The sequence below is a fragment of the Staurois parvus genome, unplaced genomic scaffold (genome assembly GCF_062004578.1).
Source record: "Staurois parvus isolate SC_StPar_1 unplaced genomic scaffold, SC_StPar_1.0 ptg000130l, whole genome shotgun sequence".
In the NCBI taxonomy this organism is placed as follows: Eukaryota; Metazoa; Chordata; class Amphibia; order Anura; family Ranidae; genus Staurois; species Staurois parvus.
This window is the reverse complement of record NW_028317926.1, coordinates 4,550,113-4,564,315: the sequence shown is the minus strand read 5'-3', so window position 1 is coordinate 4,564,315 and position 14,203 is coordinate 4,550,113. Positions and strand designations below refer to the sequence as shown.

Sequence of the window (14,203 nt, the reverse complement as noted above, 5' to 3'; positions counted from 1 at the left end):
TCCAGGACAGGTACATAGTTAGACTGGTTGGAAAAAGGCATATTTATAGGCAAGTATATCTAAATCTGATGTAACCATGCATCCTGGTATGCTGAAACGCACGTGTTAGCAAGGTATGTTGGGGTGCCATTAGCAATGAATGGCACCGCAGCACACCAACAAGAACACCATGTATATATGTGATGCTGCTACATGCACAATGCCATGCGCATCCCCTAAAAAATCAGAAGTGAATAGGGAATTTTACAGAGGACAGAGTCCTCAATAGATTTCTTTTTTGCAGCTGAACTCACTACACTGAAGAGGAAGTGCTTTGTATACAATACGTCTTGTTCATTCACAAAAGGAGAGATTAGTAAAAAGGATGGTCATTCATGTTTATAATCTCAGCATTTCTGAATGAACATCCCGTGATCCCAGGTTGTGAAGGGGACAAAGGATTTTGTTTTCTGCTGACGCTCAGAGGTGAGGATCCATGTTAGCAGAGTGGCAGGTCTCTGCAGTAGTGACCGAGCTGGAGATCACTTTTTTAATAAATTGCTACAATTAGTGGCTTGCCAGCCTCTTATTAGCTATTCAGTTAATAAGGACATTCAGTAATACACTTCTGTGGGGAATGCAGTCGACATAAGGCATACTGACCTAGCCAGCTGGAAGTGGTTCTGTTCCACTGTATGCCTTTCTTTGGTAGCAGTGAAAGGGTTAAAGGGAACCAGTATAGGAACAGTGGAGCTGTCTTTGTGGACTTGCTGTTGAAGGCAATCTCAGCGATCATGTAACCCAGAATCGGGAGTCCTGGGTCCCGATCGTTAGAACGGGACCTGTTGCTCTCAGTGACACCGCAGTCTTTGTGCTGGGAGCACGCCATGCAGTGCGCTCCCAGCAGAAAGACAGGTACGCAGATATGCGGCCCCACGGAAAAAAGCCCAGTTCTGTGAGACGTCGGCGTCAAGGGGTTAAATTAGCTCCTGAGTGGTGATCTCATCTGGACCATTGAAGGGCATTTTTAAAAAATAGTTATTTTAAAGGGAAACCATAATTAATGTTTGCCCACTTTATGGGAACATACAGTATATCTACAGTAAACCTAACATTTTTTGGATAAATTATATAAATATGTAAAAACTCATATATATATTTTTTTTTTTGCACTATGGGTGTCCTTTACTTTCTGTGCTAAAGACACAACACATAGCCAGAAAAAGTCTAAAGAGAAAGGAAATGCCCTCTAAAGCAGGCCATACATGGGTCGAATTCCGAACGATTTTTCGATCGAAAATCAAAAACATTGTTCGTTCTGTAATCCGTTGGTGCCACCAATGATTTCGAAAATCGGTCATTTTTCACGAATTTTCCAGCATGCCCGATAAACAAAATGGGGAAGAACCACAAAAATTGGTGCCATTGCCCCACTAACAGAGGGAAAATCGGCCGATTATTCTTAGGTCCGATTTTCAAACTAAAAATCATTCGAAAATCGACCCATGTATGGCCAGCCTTACACAGTTGCCACTGGAACACGTATCCTCATTGTAACATTAACCCTCACTGTATATTCTGATGAAATATAAACTTTGGCTCAGGGGCAGACTGACCATTGGGGAACTCGGGCACTGCCTGAGGGCCCAAGGTCAGTAGGGGGCCCCATGAGATGTTCCTGGTACCTTTCATAGGCTTTTTTGGGTGTGGTTTGAGTTTGGGTGAGGACACAGGGGCCCCATGATCCCCTATTGCCCAGGGGCCCCATGAGTTGTCAGTCCGCCCCTGCTTTGGCTTTCCCTTCATTTATTATCCTGGTGGCAATGGTCATACCCAGTGGACATTCATTCAGTAATGAAAATAGGACAGCCAACTATGCACAAAACCTTAAAAAAGTTTCAGCTGTAGATACATTTTAACATTTTCGTGCCAAACTGGCACATACATGCGCCTCTCAGCAGGTGACCTTTAATGCTGAGCAGCCGAATATGTGCGTCTAACTGTAAACAATTTACTGTGCTGGGAGCGTGCTCACTGTGCACTCCCAGCACAGCAACTAACATGTAACAGAAAGCTCCTGATGCATACTTGCAATTGGGAGCTTTCCGATAATGTGACTGCTGTGACAGCCAATCACACCAGTCACATGATCAGAAAGCCTGTCTCCACCTCCTGGCCTTATCTGTTTTTTACTATATACAAAGAATCTTTGTTTGACATATAAACATTTAACATCACAAAGGATTCCTAGAGCACTATGGGTTATCTAAAGACAACGCACAGTAGCAATGCTATGCTCTGTGCCTTCCGGGTGGTTTTATCTGATTGAAACTTTGGCCTGAGCCTTCTGTTGAGGGATGAGTTGGTGGCATACGTCATTCTGTGTGTAAATCACAGCTCTCCAAACAAACTACAAAGCAGTGTCTGGGAGACATGTAAACAATGTAAGAGTATTAATATGCAGCATATCACATTTAGCCCTGGTTCACACTGAATGAGGCTTTGAAGTCATGCTACTTCACTTGAAGTAGCTTGATTTCAAAGCTGCTGGTTAGTGAGACTTCATGCACAGATGTCTGTGAAAGTCACACATGAAATAGGAACCTTTTTCCAAAATCGGTGCCATACTGCAAAGTTGGAGTTGCACCGATTTGAACAGTTCCATAGGTACAAATAGGGTGCAACTTGTCATGCAATTTTAAACAGTCAAAATGCATGACAAATCTCATTGACGTGAACAGGGACCTAAAGGACAAAAGGAAAAGAAAAATTGTAATATTTTTTAATTCTGGCTATAAAAATTAAAGAATAAATGAAAGGTAGACAGCGTGTATGAAATAACTGCATACTACATTTAAGTATCATTTAATGTTCTTACTGAAAAACTCTTATTTACAACATGCATAATCTGGCAAGTATGCTGAATATTCACACCTGTTACCTCTCAGTAATATTTTTGGCTGCTCACTGTATGCAGTAGTTCTTTTATATACACACATGGTAAGAGTTCTGTGTGGAAAATGTTACACAGCTGTAGCAAAGGCTGAGTCACAATGTCTGGATGAGACATTTGAGGTGCTCAATTTTTCCATTGTCTTTTTTTTCTAGTATCACCTAGTTATTATGGGTTTCTTTTTTTTTGCTTTTGCCTTTTTAAAAGTAAAAATAACATCTCTTTTTTTAAATAAAACAAATAATAATTTAACTTGCATGTATTTGCTGTTTTTCTTTAAAAAAAAAAAGTCTGCATTTACTGTTAAGTGTTCCTGACTATGCTGACACTCTCCCTGTTTTATATGTTTCCCATGTGCTGCCAGGACCTATGAATTCCTGTAGGAGTCGGTTTACACGCATACTCCCATTCCATTCTCTACTGCAGCTGTACATGCAGTATCCTGACCACCACACACACAGGCAGCTCAAGAGCAGCACACGCAGCAAAAGCCAAAGAGAGTTTTAGTGGATCACATGACCACCTTTTTACTCTTTTTTTTTTTTTTTTTTTTTTTTTTAATTCTGTGGTGCACTGGCTGGTGGAGGAAGGCAGTTGCAGCCAGCACGTTAGTGCAGTAATACCTACAGCAACAGTGATTGACAATTGGCAGACAATATGCCCGTCTAAATCAATACACAGCCTTATATCCCCAATAAAAGTAGCTAGCACCTCGGAAAACTTCTTAATGGAAATCTTTATTGGTTACATAAATACAGGATCCATAACTGACGCATTTCGGCAATGCTATGAATAAGGCTTTGTGAAGCCGAAACGCATCAAATTTATGGAACCAATAAAGATTTCCATTAAGCAGCTTTCTGAGTTGCCAGCTACTTGTATTGTGGGTATTTGCTGTGAGGAGTGGACGCCTCAGCCAGTGCACCAGTCTCCTGTCTCCATGTGTTGAAGAGAGCAGTTGAGCTTGGGTAAGATTTGTTTTCAATACACACAGCCTTACCTAAATGTTAACCGTACCAGACAGTAACGCTTGGTTCACATATGTGTGGGTGGTGCCGCTGCGGATCTGCACAAAAATTCGTACAGCCGCACCACCCGCACAGAGGAATGCGGACCCACGGGCGAATGCCATTAGTTCTAATGGCACGTTGCCCGCACTGGGAAACGCAACTGTACTGGGAACCGAGGTTGCTGTGCGGGCTGCGTTTTCAGAAGAAGTGCAGGGACTTTTTCCCTGTGTGTCACGGGACATGGGAGTCCATTCAAATGAATGGGCTCTCGTGCCCGCGCAAAAGTTGGCCCGCACGGCCGCATATATGTGAACCAGGGCTAAATCAGATGCTGTGTGGTACATGTGTTTGCAGTCTAGATCACGCTGCATAGCATCAGAATTTAATCTGAGCTCACCTTTCATACTATACACTGCTCATGTCCAGGGGCAGACTGACCATTCAGGCCCAGGGTCATTAGGGGGCCCCATGAGATGCCCCTGGTACCTTTCATAGACTTTTTTGGGTTTGGGTTGAGTGTGGGTGAGGACACAGGGGCCTCATGATTTCCTATTGCCAGGGGGCCCCATGAGTTATCGGTCCACTCCTGCTTATGTCTAAATGGATAATACAGAAAATATTTTCACCTAATGCAACATGGAACACACCAGGTTAGTTGCTGGAAGCAGTACTACATTCTACACAGTAGTAAGCAGCACTACATTCTACACAGTAGTAAGCAGCACTACATTCCCTGATACAGAGAGAAACAGAACAACACACTGTATACTGTTTGTTGCACAGGAGTTCCTGAGTCTTAGGATTCATCGTGCTCAGGGAGGGAGCAGACTCTGCAACTAACTCTTTCTTATTCAGATGAAATTGACTGTATAAAGGTTTATGCACCACAACTGATGCAATAGTTGCATATCTCCCAACTGTCCCTGATTTCAAGGGACTGTCCCTGTTTTCGAGCAAAAGTCCCTCTGTCCCTCTATGCTCCTCATTTGTCCCTCACTTTGGTCTGAACAACCCAACCCAAAATAATTTCTCCAGCTCTTAACGATCGCAGTGATGCCACATATTTGTATGTTAGTTTTTGTTTGTACCCGTAGTACAGCCCAGAAACAATAGTGCGCAATTTGCTTTTTTTTTTCTTAATCCTGCTACTAACTGACACTGATACGATTTAAAAAATTAAAAACAAACCCTTACCCAAAAAAAAAAAAAACAAAACAATTTGACCCTGACCTTGACCCAAACACTAACCCTGCCACAGACCTAGATCAGATTTTATTATATTTATTTATTTTTTACACACTCTTGGGTTTTTTTTTACAGTGCATCTTTCTCCTCCATTCAGAGAGAGAAAACAAGGGGGGGGGGTGGGCTTCACAGTGACTGATCACTGTGATAGCTAATCAGAGGCTATTACAGTGATCAGGTGACCAGGAATCGGGAGTTATGAGACCTGGGGCTCTCAGTGACACCCCGATCTTTCTGCTGGGAGCAAGCCATGTGGCGAGATCCCAGCAGACAGACAGGTATGCAAATTAGCTGCTCCATGCAAAAATAGCCCAGTTCTGTGAGGCCGCTAATTTGCGTTCGGTTGGTGTCAAGGGTGCTAAAAAAGTGTTTCTCAGTGCTAAGCCTTTCATCAAACTTCTAAATTGCTGAATTTGTAAATTTCAAAAGCTAGTATAAAGGAATAGCAATGGTATAAAAAAACACTTGTGGGTTTAACTAATAATTTTTTTTGTATAATTCTCTTTTAAGGGGCGTGTTCGGGGGGTGTGTCCTATGCCAACATACTTTTGCTTATAGGTGTCCCTCGTTTCCATCTTATTGGGAGGTATGTCATTGACACTTGAGGTGTGGAGGTGGGTGGGCACCAAACAGAAAGCATTTCTGCTGCAATGCCCTTCAATGACAATTCCAAGGCACAGAATGGAGAGAGGCAGGGGAGAATTTTAATAGGCAGCACAGTTCTCATCAACCATCAAAGACAAAAGCAGATTGGGGGGGGTTTGGAGTTAAAGTAAACTTGAGTAATTTACTGTAGATAAACAAAAACAGTGAATTAAATTATTTTTAGAAAACCCAACCATTTTCCTGTAACATTTTTTTTTATGCCTACCCACATGTTATGAATATCCAGAACTATGTGTACTTTATTATTTCAAACTGTTATCTGTCTTGTTTAGGCCTTTCTTTGTTCTTGTTTGTATGTATAATTATAGTGCACAAGTCTGATATCCTATCCCACACCCTTCAGAATAAAATGTCCTTCCTTACCGTATCAAGTTTTGTTTTCCTCTAAATGAAATCATCTAGTTGCATGGTCACACCCAAGTTCTTTCAGTCCTAACACTATGCCTACCCTCATGATATGGATATCCAGAACTGTGCTTACTTTCAAAAATGTCATCTGGTCATACACAAGTGTTTTGTTTTTGTCGTTCTGCCTTTTTTTTTGTATGTATAATTAAGTCTAATTTACGGCTTCACACGCTATCAGAATAACATTGATTCCCTTTTCTACTAAAGTTTTTTCTTTTCCTGTAAATTAACTGACCTAACAGAACTAGTTGCTTGGTTACATTCAATTCTTTCAGCCTTGACAATGAGTTTCTAACCCTGCCCCTGGATTAATGGAAAAGGACTGAAAGAGAAAGAACTCCCTTTGTTGACCTATATATTGATACAATAGTAAATAGCTGTTTATACTGTATATATTATTTCTGGAATTATCTGTATATATTATATTATTATTATCTATATAGCATGATCAAAAAGCAGCAGCAGAGGGACAAACCATTTCACATTTAAGACATTCAGAATCCTCTATTTGGCCAAATGTGTACAAAATACAACATGAGGATTAAGCTTGTGGATTTAAAAGATAACTCTAAAAGTACTTACTCATAAATAAAACAGACAGTAAAATATACATTCCCCACACCAAAGAACATATACATTCACATTCACCCAGCACTCCCAGCACAGTAATGTGTTTACATAGGGACACATATGTGCACCCACTCGGTATTAAAGCCCACCTGCTGAGAGGCCGCATATATGCGTGTTGTTGGTGGGAACCGGTTAGGAACCTGTTGCCATGGCAGCTACAGATTCTTAAAGAATTATCACCTGTTCACAGATTAGCAAATTGGTGCTAAATAAGACCAACTCTGAGATGGCATACAGAGAGATGCCATTGCTCAAAATGGGGCATGACTGTGCTGGGATGCTGTCATAAATGTGAAAGCTTCCCACACAGGGCCCCATTCAGCTGTCGGGTGGGAGGTTTCCCAGCTGAAAGCTAAATGTAAACAAAGGGGTGGGGATGTCATTACCCAAATATACCTACAGTGCCTTTGAAAAAGTATTCAGCCCCCTTGAAATTTTCCACATTTTGTCATGTTACAATCAAAAACATAAATGTATTTTATTGAGATTCTATGTGATAGACCAACACAAAGTGGCACATATTTATGAAGTGGAAGGAAAATGATAAATGGTTTTCAAAATTTTTTTACAAATAAATATCTGAAAAGTGTGCTGTGCATTTGTATTACTCTGATACCCCTAGCTAAAACCTAGTGCAACCAATTGCCTTCAGAAGTCACCTAATTAGGAAATAGAGTCCACCTATGTGTAATTTGATCTCAGTATAAATACAGCTGTTCTGTGAAGCCCTCATAGGTTTGTTAGAAAACATTAGTGAACAAACAGCATCATGAAGGCCAAGGAACACACCCGACAGGTCAGGGATAAAATTATGGAGAAGTTTAAAGCAGGGTTAGGTTATAAAAACAAGTATCCCAAGCTTTGAACATATCACAGAGCACTGTTCAATCCATCATCCGAAAATGGAAAGAGTATGGAACAACTGCAAACCTACCAAGACATGGCCGTCCACCTAAACTGACAGGCCCGGCAAGGAGAGTATTATACAGAGAAGCAGCCAAGAGGCCCATGGTAACTCTGGAGGAGCTGCAGATCTACAGGTGGGAGAATCTGTCCTCGGGACGACTATTAATTGAGCATGCCACAAATCTAGCCTTTATGGAAGAGTGGCAAGAAGAAAGCCATTGTTGAAAGAAAACCATAAGTTGCGTTTGTAGTTTGGGGGACACAGCAAATGTGGAAGAAGGTGCTCTGGTCAGATGAGACCCAAATGTAACTTTTTGTCCTAAAAGCAAAGCGCTGTGTGCGGCGGAAAACTAACACAGCACATCACCCTGAACACACCATCCCCACCGTGAAACGTGGTGGCAGCCTCATGTTGTAAGGATGCTTTTCTTTAGCAGGGACAGGGAATCTGGTCAGAGTTGATGGGAAGATGGATGGAGCCAAATACAGGGTAATCTGCCTAATTTTCACATGAGGAGAGAGAGGGGGTAGAGCCAAGCCACGGCTCCTTGTGTGAATGGACACACGGAGCAGCAGATGCCCCCATTGCAAGCTCCTTGCTGTGGGGGCATCCGACAGAAAGGAGGAACCAGGAGAGCCTGCGGGGGACCCAAGAAGAGGAGAATCCAGGCTGCTCTGTGCAAAACCACTTCACAGCAGTAAAGTATAGCATGTTTGTTATTTTACAAAAAAAAAGGAACCTTTACTATCGCTTTAGTGTACCTGTTTCAGACAGGTACATGAATATGGCACAAGTTCCAACAGTTTTGGTGTCTACAACATTTTTTATAAATTGCCTCCAATGTATATTTTATTTACCTTGATCTGCATCATCCGCAGATATTGCCCAAATGGCCCACTCCGCTCCTCCCAAGATATCTTCCTTTCTAGCTCCCTCATCACCTCCACCCACGCTCGCCTCCAGGACTTCTCCAGAGCCTCTCCCATCCTCTAGAACTCCCTACCACAGCATGCCCTCACCCTGTCTGCCTTTAGGCAATCTTTGAAAACTCACTTCTTCAGGGAAGCCTACCCCTCTTCCACCTAAGAACTGTACTTGAATCACCTCCACCAGATCATCCCCCGCAGCTATCACCTTTTGTATCACCTCCGCCTTTCTTTAGATTGTAAGCTCCACGAGCAGGGCCCTCATATTCCTTCTGTACTGAAATGTATTGTAATTGTACTGAAATAAAATGGTAAAGTAGTGCAGCGCTATAAATGCCCTATCCACATACTATAATACCAATAAGTAGCACAAATACTGTGTGTCCTCCCAGTATTATAATATAAGTCCGTCTTGTAATGTGAAACACACAAAAAATCATGCAGGTGCTCCCAGCTTCAAACGTGAATCCACAATGACAGGGGTGCCCCCTCACCTTCCTGCCCAGGCCCCGCAGGACCAATGAGCCAGATAAATGCCTCTTAGATAATCCTCCCACAGCACCTTGGGGTTCTCTTCAGCAATGATGGTGGTACTTCCTCCTCTGATGGGTACTGATTTCCACTAGGTGCCTCCAGATGTTTAGTACGCACTTACTCCATAAGTACCCCATATAGGACAAAAGGAGATCCACATAGTGTAAAACTGCAAGGACAGAAAGGGTCCAACTTACAACTTCACTTGCAGACAGTTCAGGAGCTTGCGTGCAGACTTCTCCCATCACAGTATTTGTGCTACTTATTGGTATTATAGTATGTGGATAGGGCATTTATAGCGCTGCACTACTTTACCATTTTATTTCTCTACTGTGTTTGGTGCCAGGGTTGTGTCACCTGAGTGCTGGCAGCTTAGATTTATTATTATTAATAGCGCAGGAGTAATATTCATTTACAATTGTAATTGTACTGTCTCCCTTATATTGTAAAGGGCTTTGCAAACTGTTGGCGCTATATAAATCCTGTATAATAATAATAAAATAATAATCAAGTGAACTGCTAACAATTTGCTTTACAATTTTGTTAAAGGCAGGCATGAAGATGACTGCAGCTAGACAACTGCTGATTAAAAAGGCGTGGTGCCATCAACACAGTGCTGATATTTTTAGTGAGGGAGCCTCTTTTTGATGTGCTAGGACAATGCTGCAGGGTATTCAGGCTAGTATCATCATGGAAGGTGTTCTGCACCTTCAGTTTGCATACATGAATGCTTTGAGTGCTGGGCTGATTTTTTTTAATAAAAAGGAAGGGGGTGGCAACACCAGCAGTGAAATAGCAGGAAAAACTAAAAACCATTATGTAAATGTCTTTCAATCTCAGGTGAGGGCAGGGGATTTGAGATCGCCCAAGGACGTCTAGGACCTGGTCGCATTCATCACTGCATGAGATGCATTGGAGCTGCAGAGAGTGCCCTCCAGCTGATGTGTGCCAGAGCAGCCCAGAGGCAGACTTTTGGGAAAAAGCTGTATCATCACGTAAGTATATGTTGTAACTGTGGCATGACAGTTGTTTGTATGTTTCATTGTTTGAAGTGACGTGAATACTATTTCTGTTTAGAAAACTGGACGTAATTTCTTGGCACACGCCTTCAGAATGAATACATCCTGTTTATTGCATTTGCCAAATAAGTTATTGTGCATATTATATCACCTCCTGTTTTCAACACACAAAAGGAGAATTCCAGGGATGATAAAATGTACCAGTAATCCCAAACAGTAAAAATATTATTGAATACTATCAATGTGTGAGAATCTGCGCAATCCCAAAAAAAAATGTGCAAAAATGTTTTGTCAAAAGAATGATGAAATGCTAAATAAATTAAAATAGGATGCTTTGCTAAACACTAAAGGTTTTCCACATCACCTGAATAAAAAATCAAAAACATAATTGTGTAGCACAACCACATAAAGCAATCCTATAAATAAAAATGTCCTTTACTCCACGTGCGCAAAGAAATGTACCAAAAATCCACAGAATGCAAGTGATCTTCTAAATCTTCATATAAAACACTAACTGTGCTTGAACCACCACCTCCATTTAATGACCACTGCGCTAGCAGTAAATCATTTCCCTTTCAGGGAAAATGGTGATCCAATGCACGTTTTTCATCCACTGGTTATTTCTTCTGTGATATCATGTGTAAAACTCATGCAAAAATACAAGAAAGACAACACATAGTGTATACTGCTAGAAAACCTCTTTACTTCTAAAATTAGTTGAGGCAAGCTGTGGCACTCCATAGTGCATAATACAAAGCATATGTAGGTTCATAACATCTCTCCAAGATGGCTGCGGGTTGATGTCAGATGCATAGTTCCACCCCCTACGCATGTTACGTCCTGGGCGGGCTACTGAAGCCCCACCCAGGACGTAACGCATGTTTATTTTAAAATAAAGATGATTGGGCTGGTATGTGTAGTATACATCTTTTGGTATCTCTGTGTTATCCAGGAGGATATTCGACACCTGTAAGCATTTCTAGAAGAGCAGAGTTTGATATATATATATATATATATATATATATACACTGTATTTCTCATCAGAATGTAAAAGATATGTTAAAAAAAGATGCTGACTTATGGTATGTTGTTTGGCAGTGCCCCTCTATATCAGCATAGTAAAGGTCATTCTTGATTCACTAAATTGCTACAACCCATGGTGCCAGCTACTTCTTTGATATGGCAAAAAAGGATATAGGGCAAATTTGTAAATTATGGGGTATCCTGTGCAAACTCAAAGTCACCAATCTTCAACAATACATGAGCCCTGTTAGATATAATGTAGTCATACTGGTTAACTTTGTAGACTTCTCAGACAGTGATGCCTGGTGTTTTGCTGAGACTCTTCTAAACCACTTAAGCTCCAGAAGATTTTACGCCCTCCATGACCAGGCCATTTCTTGCTATTCTACACTGCACTACTTTAACTGGCAATAGCGTGGTCATGCAGTGCTGTACCCAATTTATTTATTTATTTCAGGTACTTATATAACACTCAATTTATGCATGTATATTGTATATTCACATCAGTCCCTAACCCTCAAGTGGCGTACAGTATAAAGCCCCTAACTCATATTCATACATACACATACTAGGGCCAGTTTAGACAGGATCCAATTAACCTACCGACATGTGTTCGAAGTGTGGGAGGAAACCGGAGAACCCGGAGGAAACCCACACAGGCACAGGGAGAACATGCATACTCCAGGCAGGTGGTGCCGTGGTTGGGATTTAAACCAGTGACCCTATTACTGATTTGCACAAGAAGGCGGTGCTGCTTCTGTGCGAATCACATGCGATATGCAGCACCGCACAAGCGTGAGCGCAGGCTAAATGTGTTTGCTATGCTGCACAGAAATGCAGTCAGGGAAGCCTACAATACAATGACATTTTTTAGATTGATGTCTCAGCTATGTCGCTGCTATCCAGAAGAGGAGTGGCTCAATGCAAGGAATTTGTAGGTGACCGGCCAGCACAGGCAGCACAGTTTGGAGCATCTGCTAGTTCCCTTGCCATTCCATGCACCCAGAAATGGTACTGGCAAGGGGCCAGAATGGCAGATTTTGGTGAGTATATCTTGCTTCATAAGGTAAAGCTGCCCATAGATGGACTCAAATTCATCTGGTTCAGCAGTGATTTAAAGGATAAGTTCACCTTTTTAGAAAAAATTATAAATGCACATCTTTTTTGCAGTTAAAAAAAATGTGCATGTATTATTTTTTGTTGCAGGAGCCTGTAAACCATTGCACCAGGGATCAGCAAATGGCTGGTGCCATGCAGGTCTCCTGCAGATCTGTCAGTATATCTGTTTGCCGTACGGGATGCATGGACAAGCAGATATACTAACAGAAAGAATCAGTGAACTACCACGGCGCTCCACAGCACCATGGTAGATCATTCAGAACTACCAGTCAACAGCCCCTGTTGGGACTTGTAGTTCATTCATTCAATGATGATGGCTGAGCCCTGCAAGGCCGCATTTTTTTTTTCAGATTGTGACATCTAGCGGGGAGGAGACAATCCCCCGCTAGCTGTCACAACAGGAAGCGGGGAGGAGTGGGAGCCGGTTCGTTCATTACATATTACACCCTGAATATGGGTGTAACAGGTAGCATTTTACGAAAAGTTAAATTTCCCTTTAATCATCGAATTCTCATGAATAAGCTTGATGAAAGATTTTTGTTTAACCAATTGGAGCTGCAGTGCTGATTAATGTATTCTGACAGCAGATGAGTCCTCAACATCCAACATATAATAACCCAACAGGGAGGATTCCGCTATCCACCTTGCTTTTGTGGATGGGGGAATCCGTTCAGTTTTTTTTTTTTTTTTTTAAATCAACCCGCAAATTAAATGTATATAATTTTTTCACCCAAATAGAGCTTTCTTTTGGTGGTATTTGACTACCACTGGGTTTTTTATTTAGTCCAAAATGTATTCTGCTACATGTCTTTGGTAAAATAAAATCCCAATAAGCATATATATAATTGGTTTGCGTGAAAGTTATAACATCTGCAAACAATGGTATATACAGTGCATCCAGAAAGTATTCACAGCGCTTAACTTTTGCAACATTTTGTTATGTTACAGCCTTATTCCAAAATGGATTAAATTCATTTTTTTCCGCAACATTCTACAAACAATCCCCCATAATGACAACGTGAAAGAAGTTCGTTTTGAAATCTTTGTTATTTTTAATAAATTGCAAATGAAAAAAAACACATGTACATAAGTATCCACAGCTTTTGCCATGATGCTCAAAATTGAGCTCTGATGCATCCTGTTCCCACTGATCATCCTTGAGATGTCTCCACAACTTGATTGTAGTCCACCCGTGGGAAATTCAGTTGATTGGACATGATTAGGAAAGGCATAAACCTGTTTATATAAGGTTCCACAGTTAACAGTGCATGCCAGAGCACAAACCAAGCCATGAGGTCCAAGCAATTGTCCGTAGACCTCCGAGACAGGATTGTATCAAGGCACAGATCTGGGGAAGGGTACAGAAAAATGTCTGCAGCATTGAAGGTCCCAGTGAGCACAGTGGCATCCATCATCCATAAATGGAAGAAGTTTAGAACCACCAGGATTCTTCCTAGAGCGGGCTGCCCAGCCAAAATGAGCGATCGAGGGAGCAGGGCCTTAGCCAGGGAGGTAACCAAGCATCTGATGATCACTCTTAAAGACCTCCAGCATTTCTCTGTGAAGAGAGGAGAACCTTTCAGAAGAACAACCCTCTCTGCAGCACTCCACCAGTCAGGCCTGTATGGTAGAGTGGCCAGCAGCCCGCCTGGAGTTTGCCAAAAGGCACCTGAGGGATTCTCAGACCTTGAGAAACAAAACTCTCAGGTCTGATGAAACATAGATTGAATTCTTTGGCCTGAATGCCAAGCGTTATGTCTGGAGGAAACCAGGCACCGCTCACC

The 14,203-nt window shown here is 41.7% G+C and overlaps 1 protein-coding gene across 1 annotated transcript in view; it reads left to right on the top strand.

The window, feature by feature from the left end:
• The window catches only part of ACAD11 (acyl-CoA dehydrogenase family member 11), a 155,051-nt gene that overhangs the window by 122,391 nt on the left and 18,457 nt on the right, over nucleotides 1-14,203 (top strand). Inside the window, exon 17 of the mRNA XM_089672531.1 lies at nucleotides 10,099-10,253. Within this exon, the coding sequence (XP_089528657.1) occupies nucleotides 10,099-10,253 (155 nt within the window). The remainder of the gene's footprint in view (nucleotides 1-10,098; nucleotides 10,254-14,203) is intronic.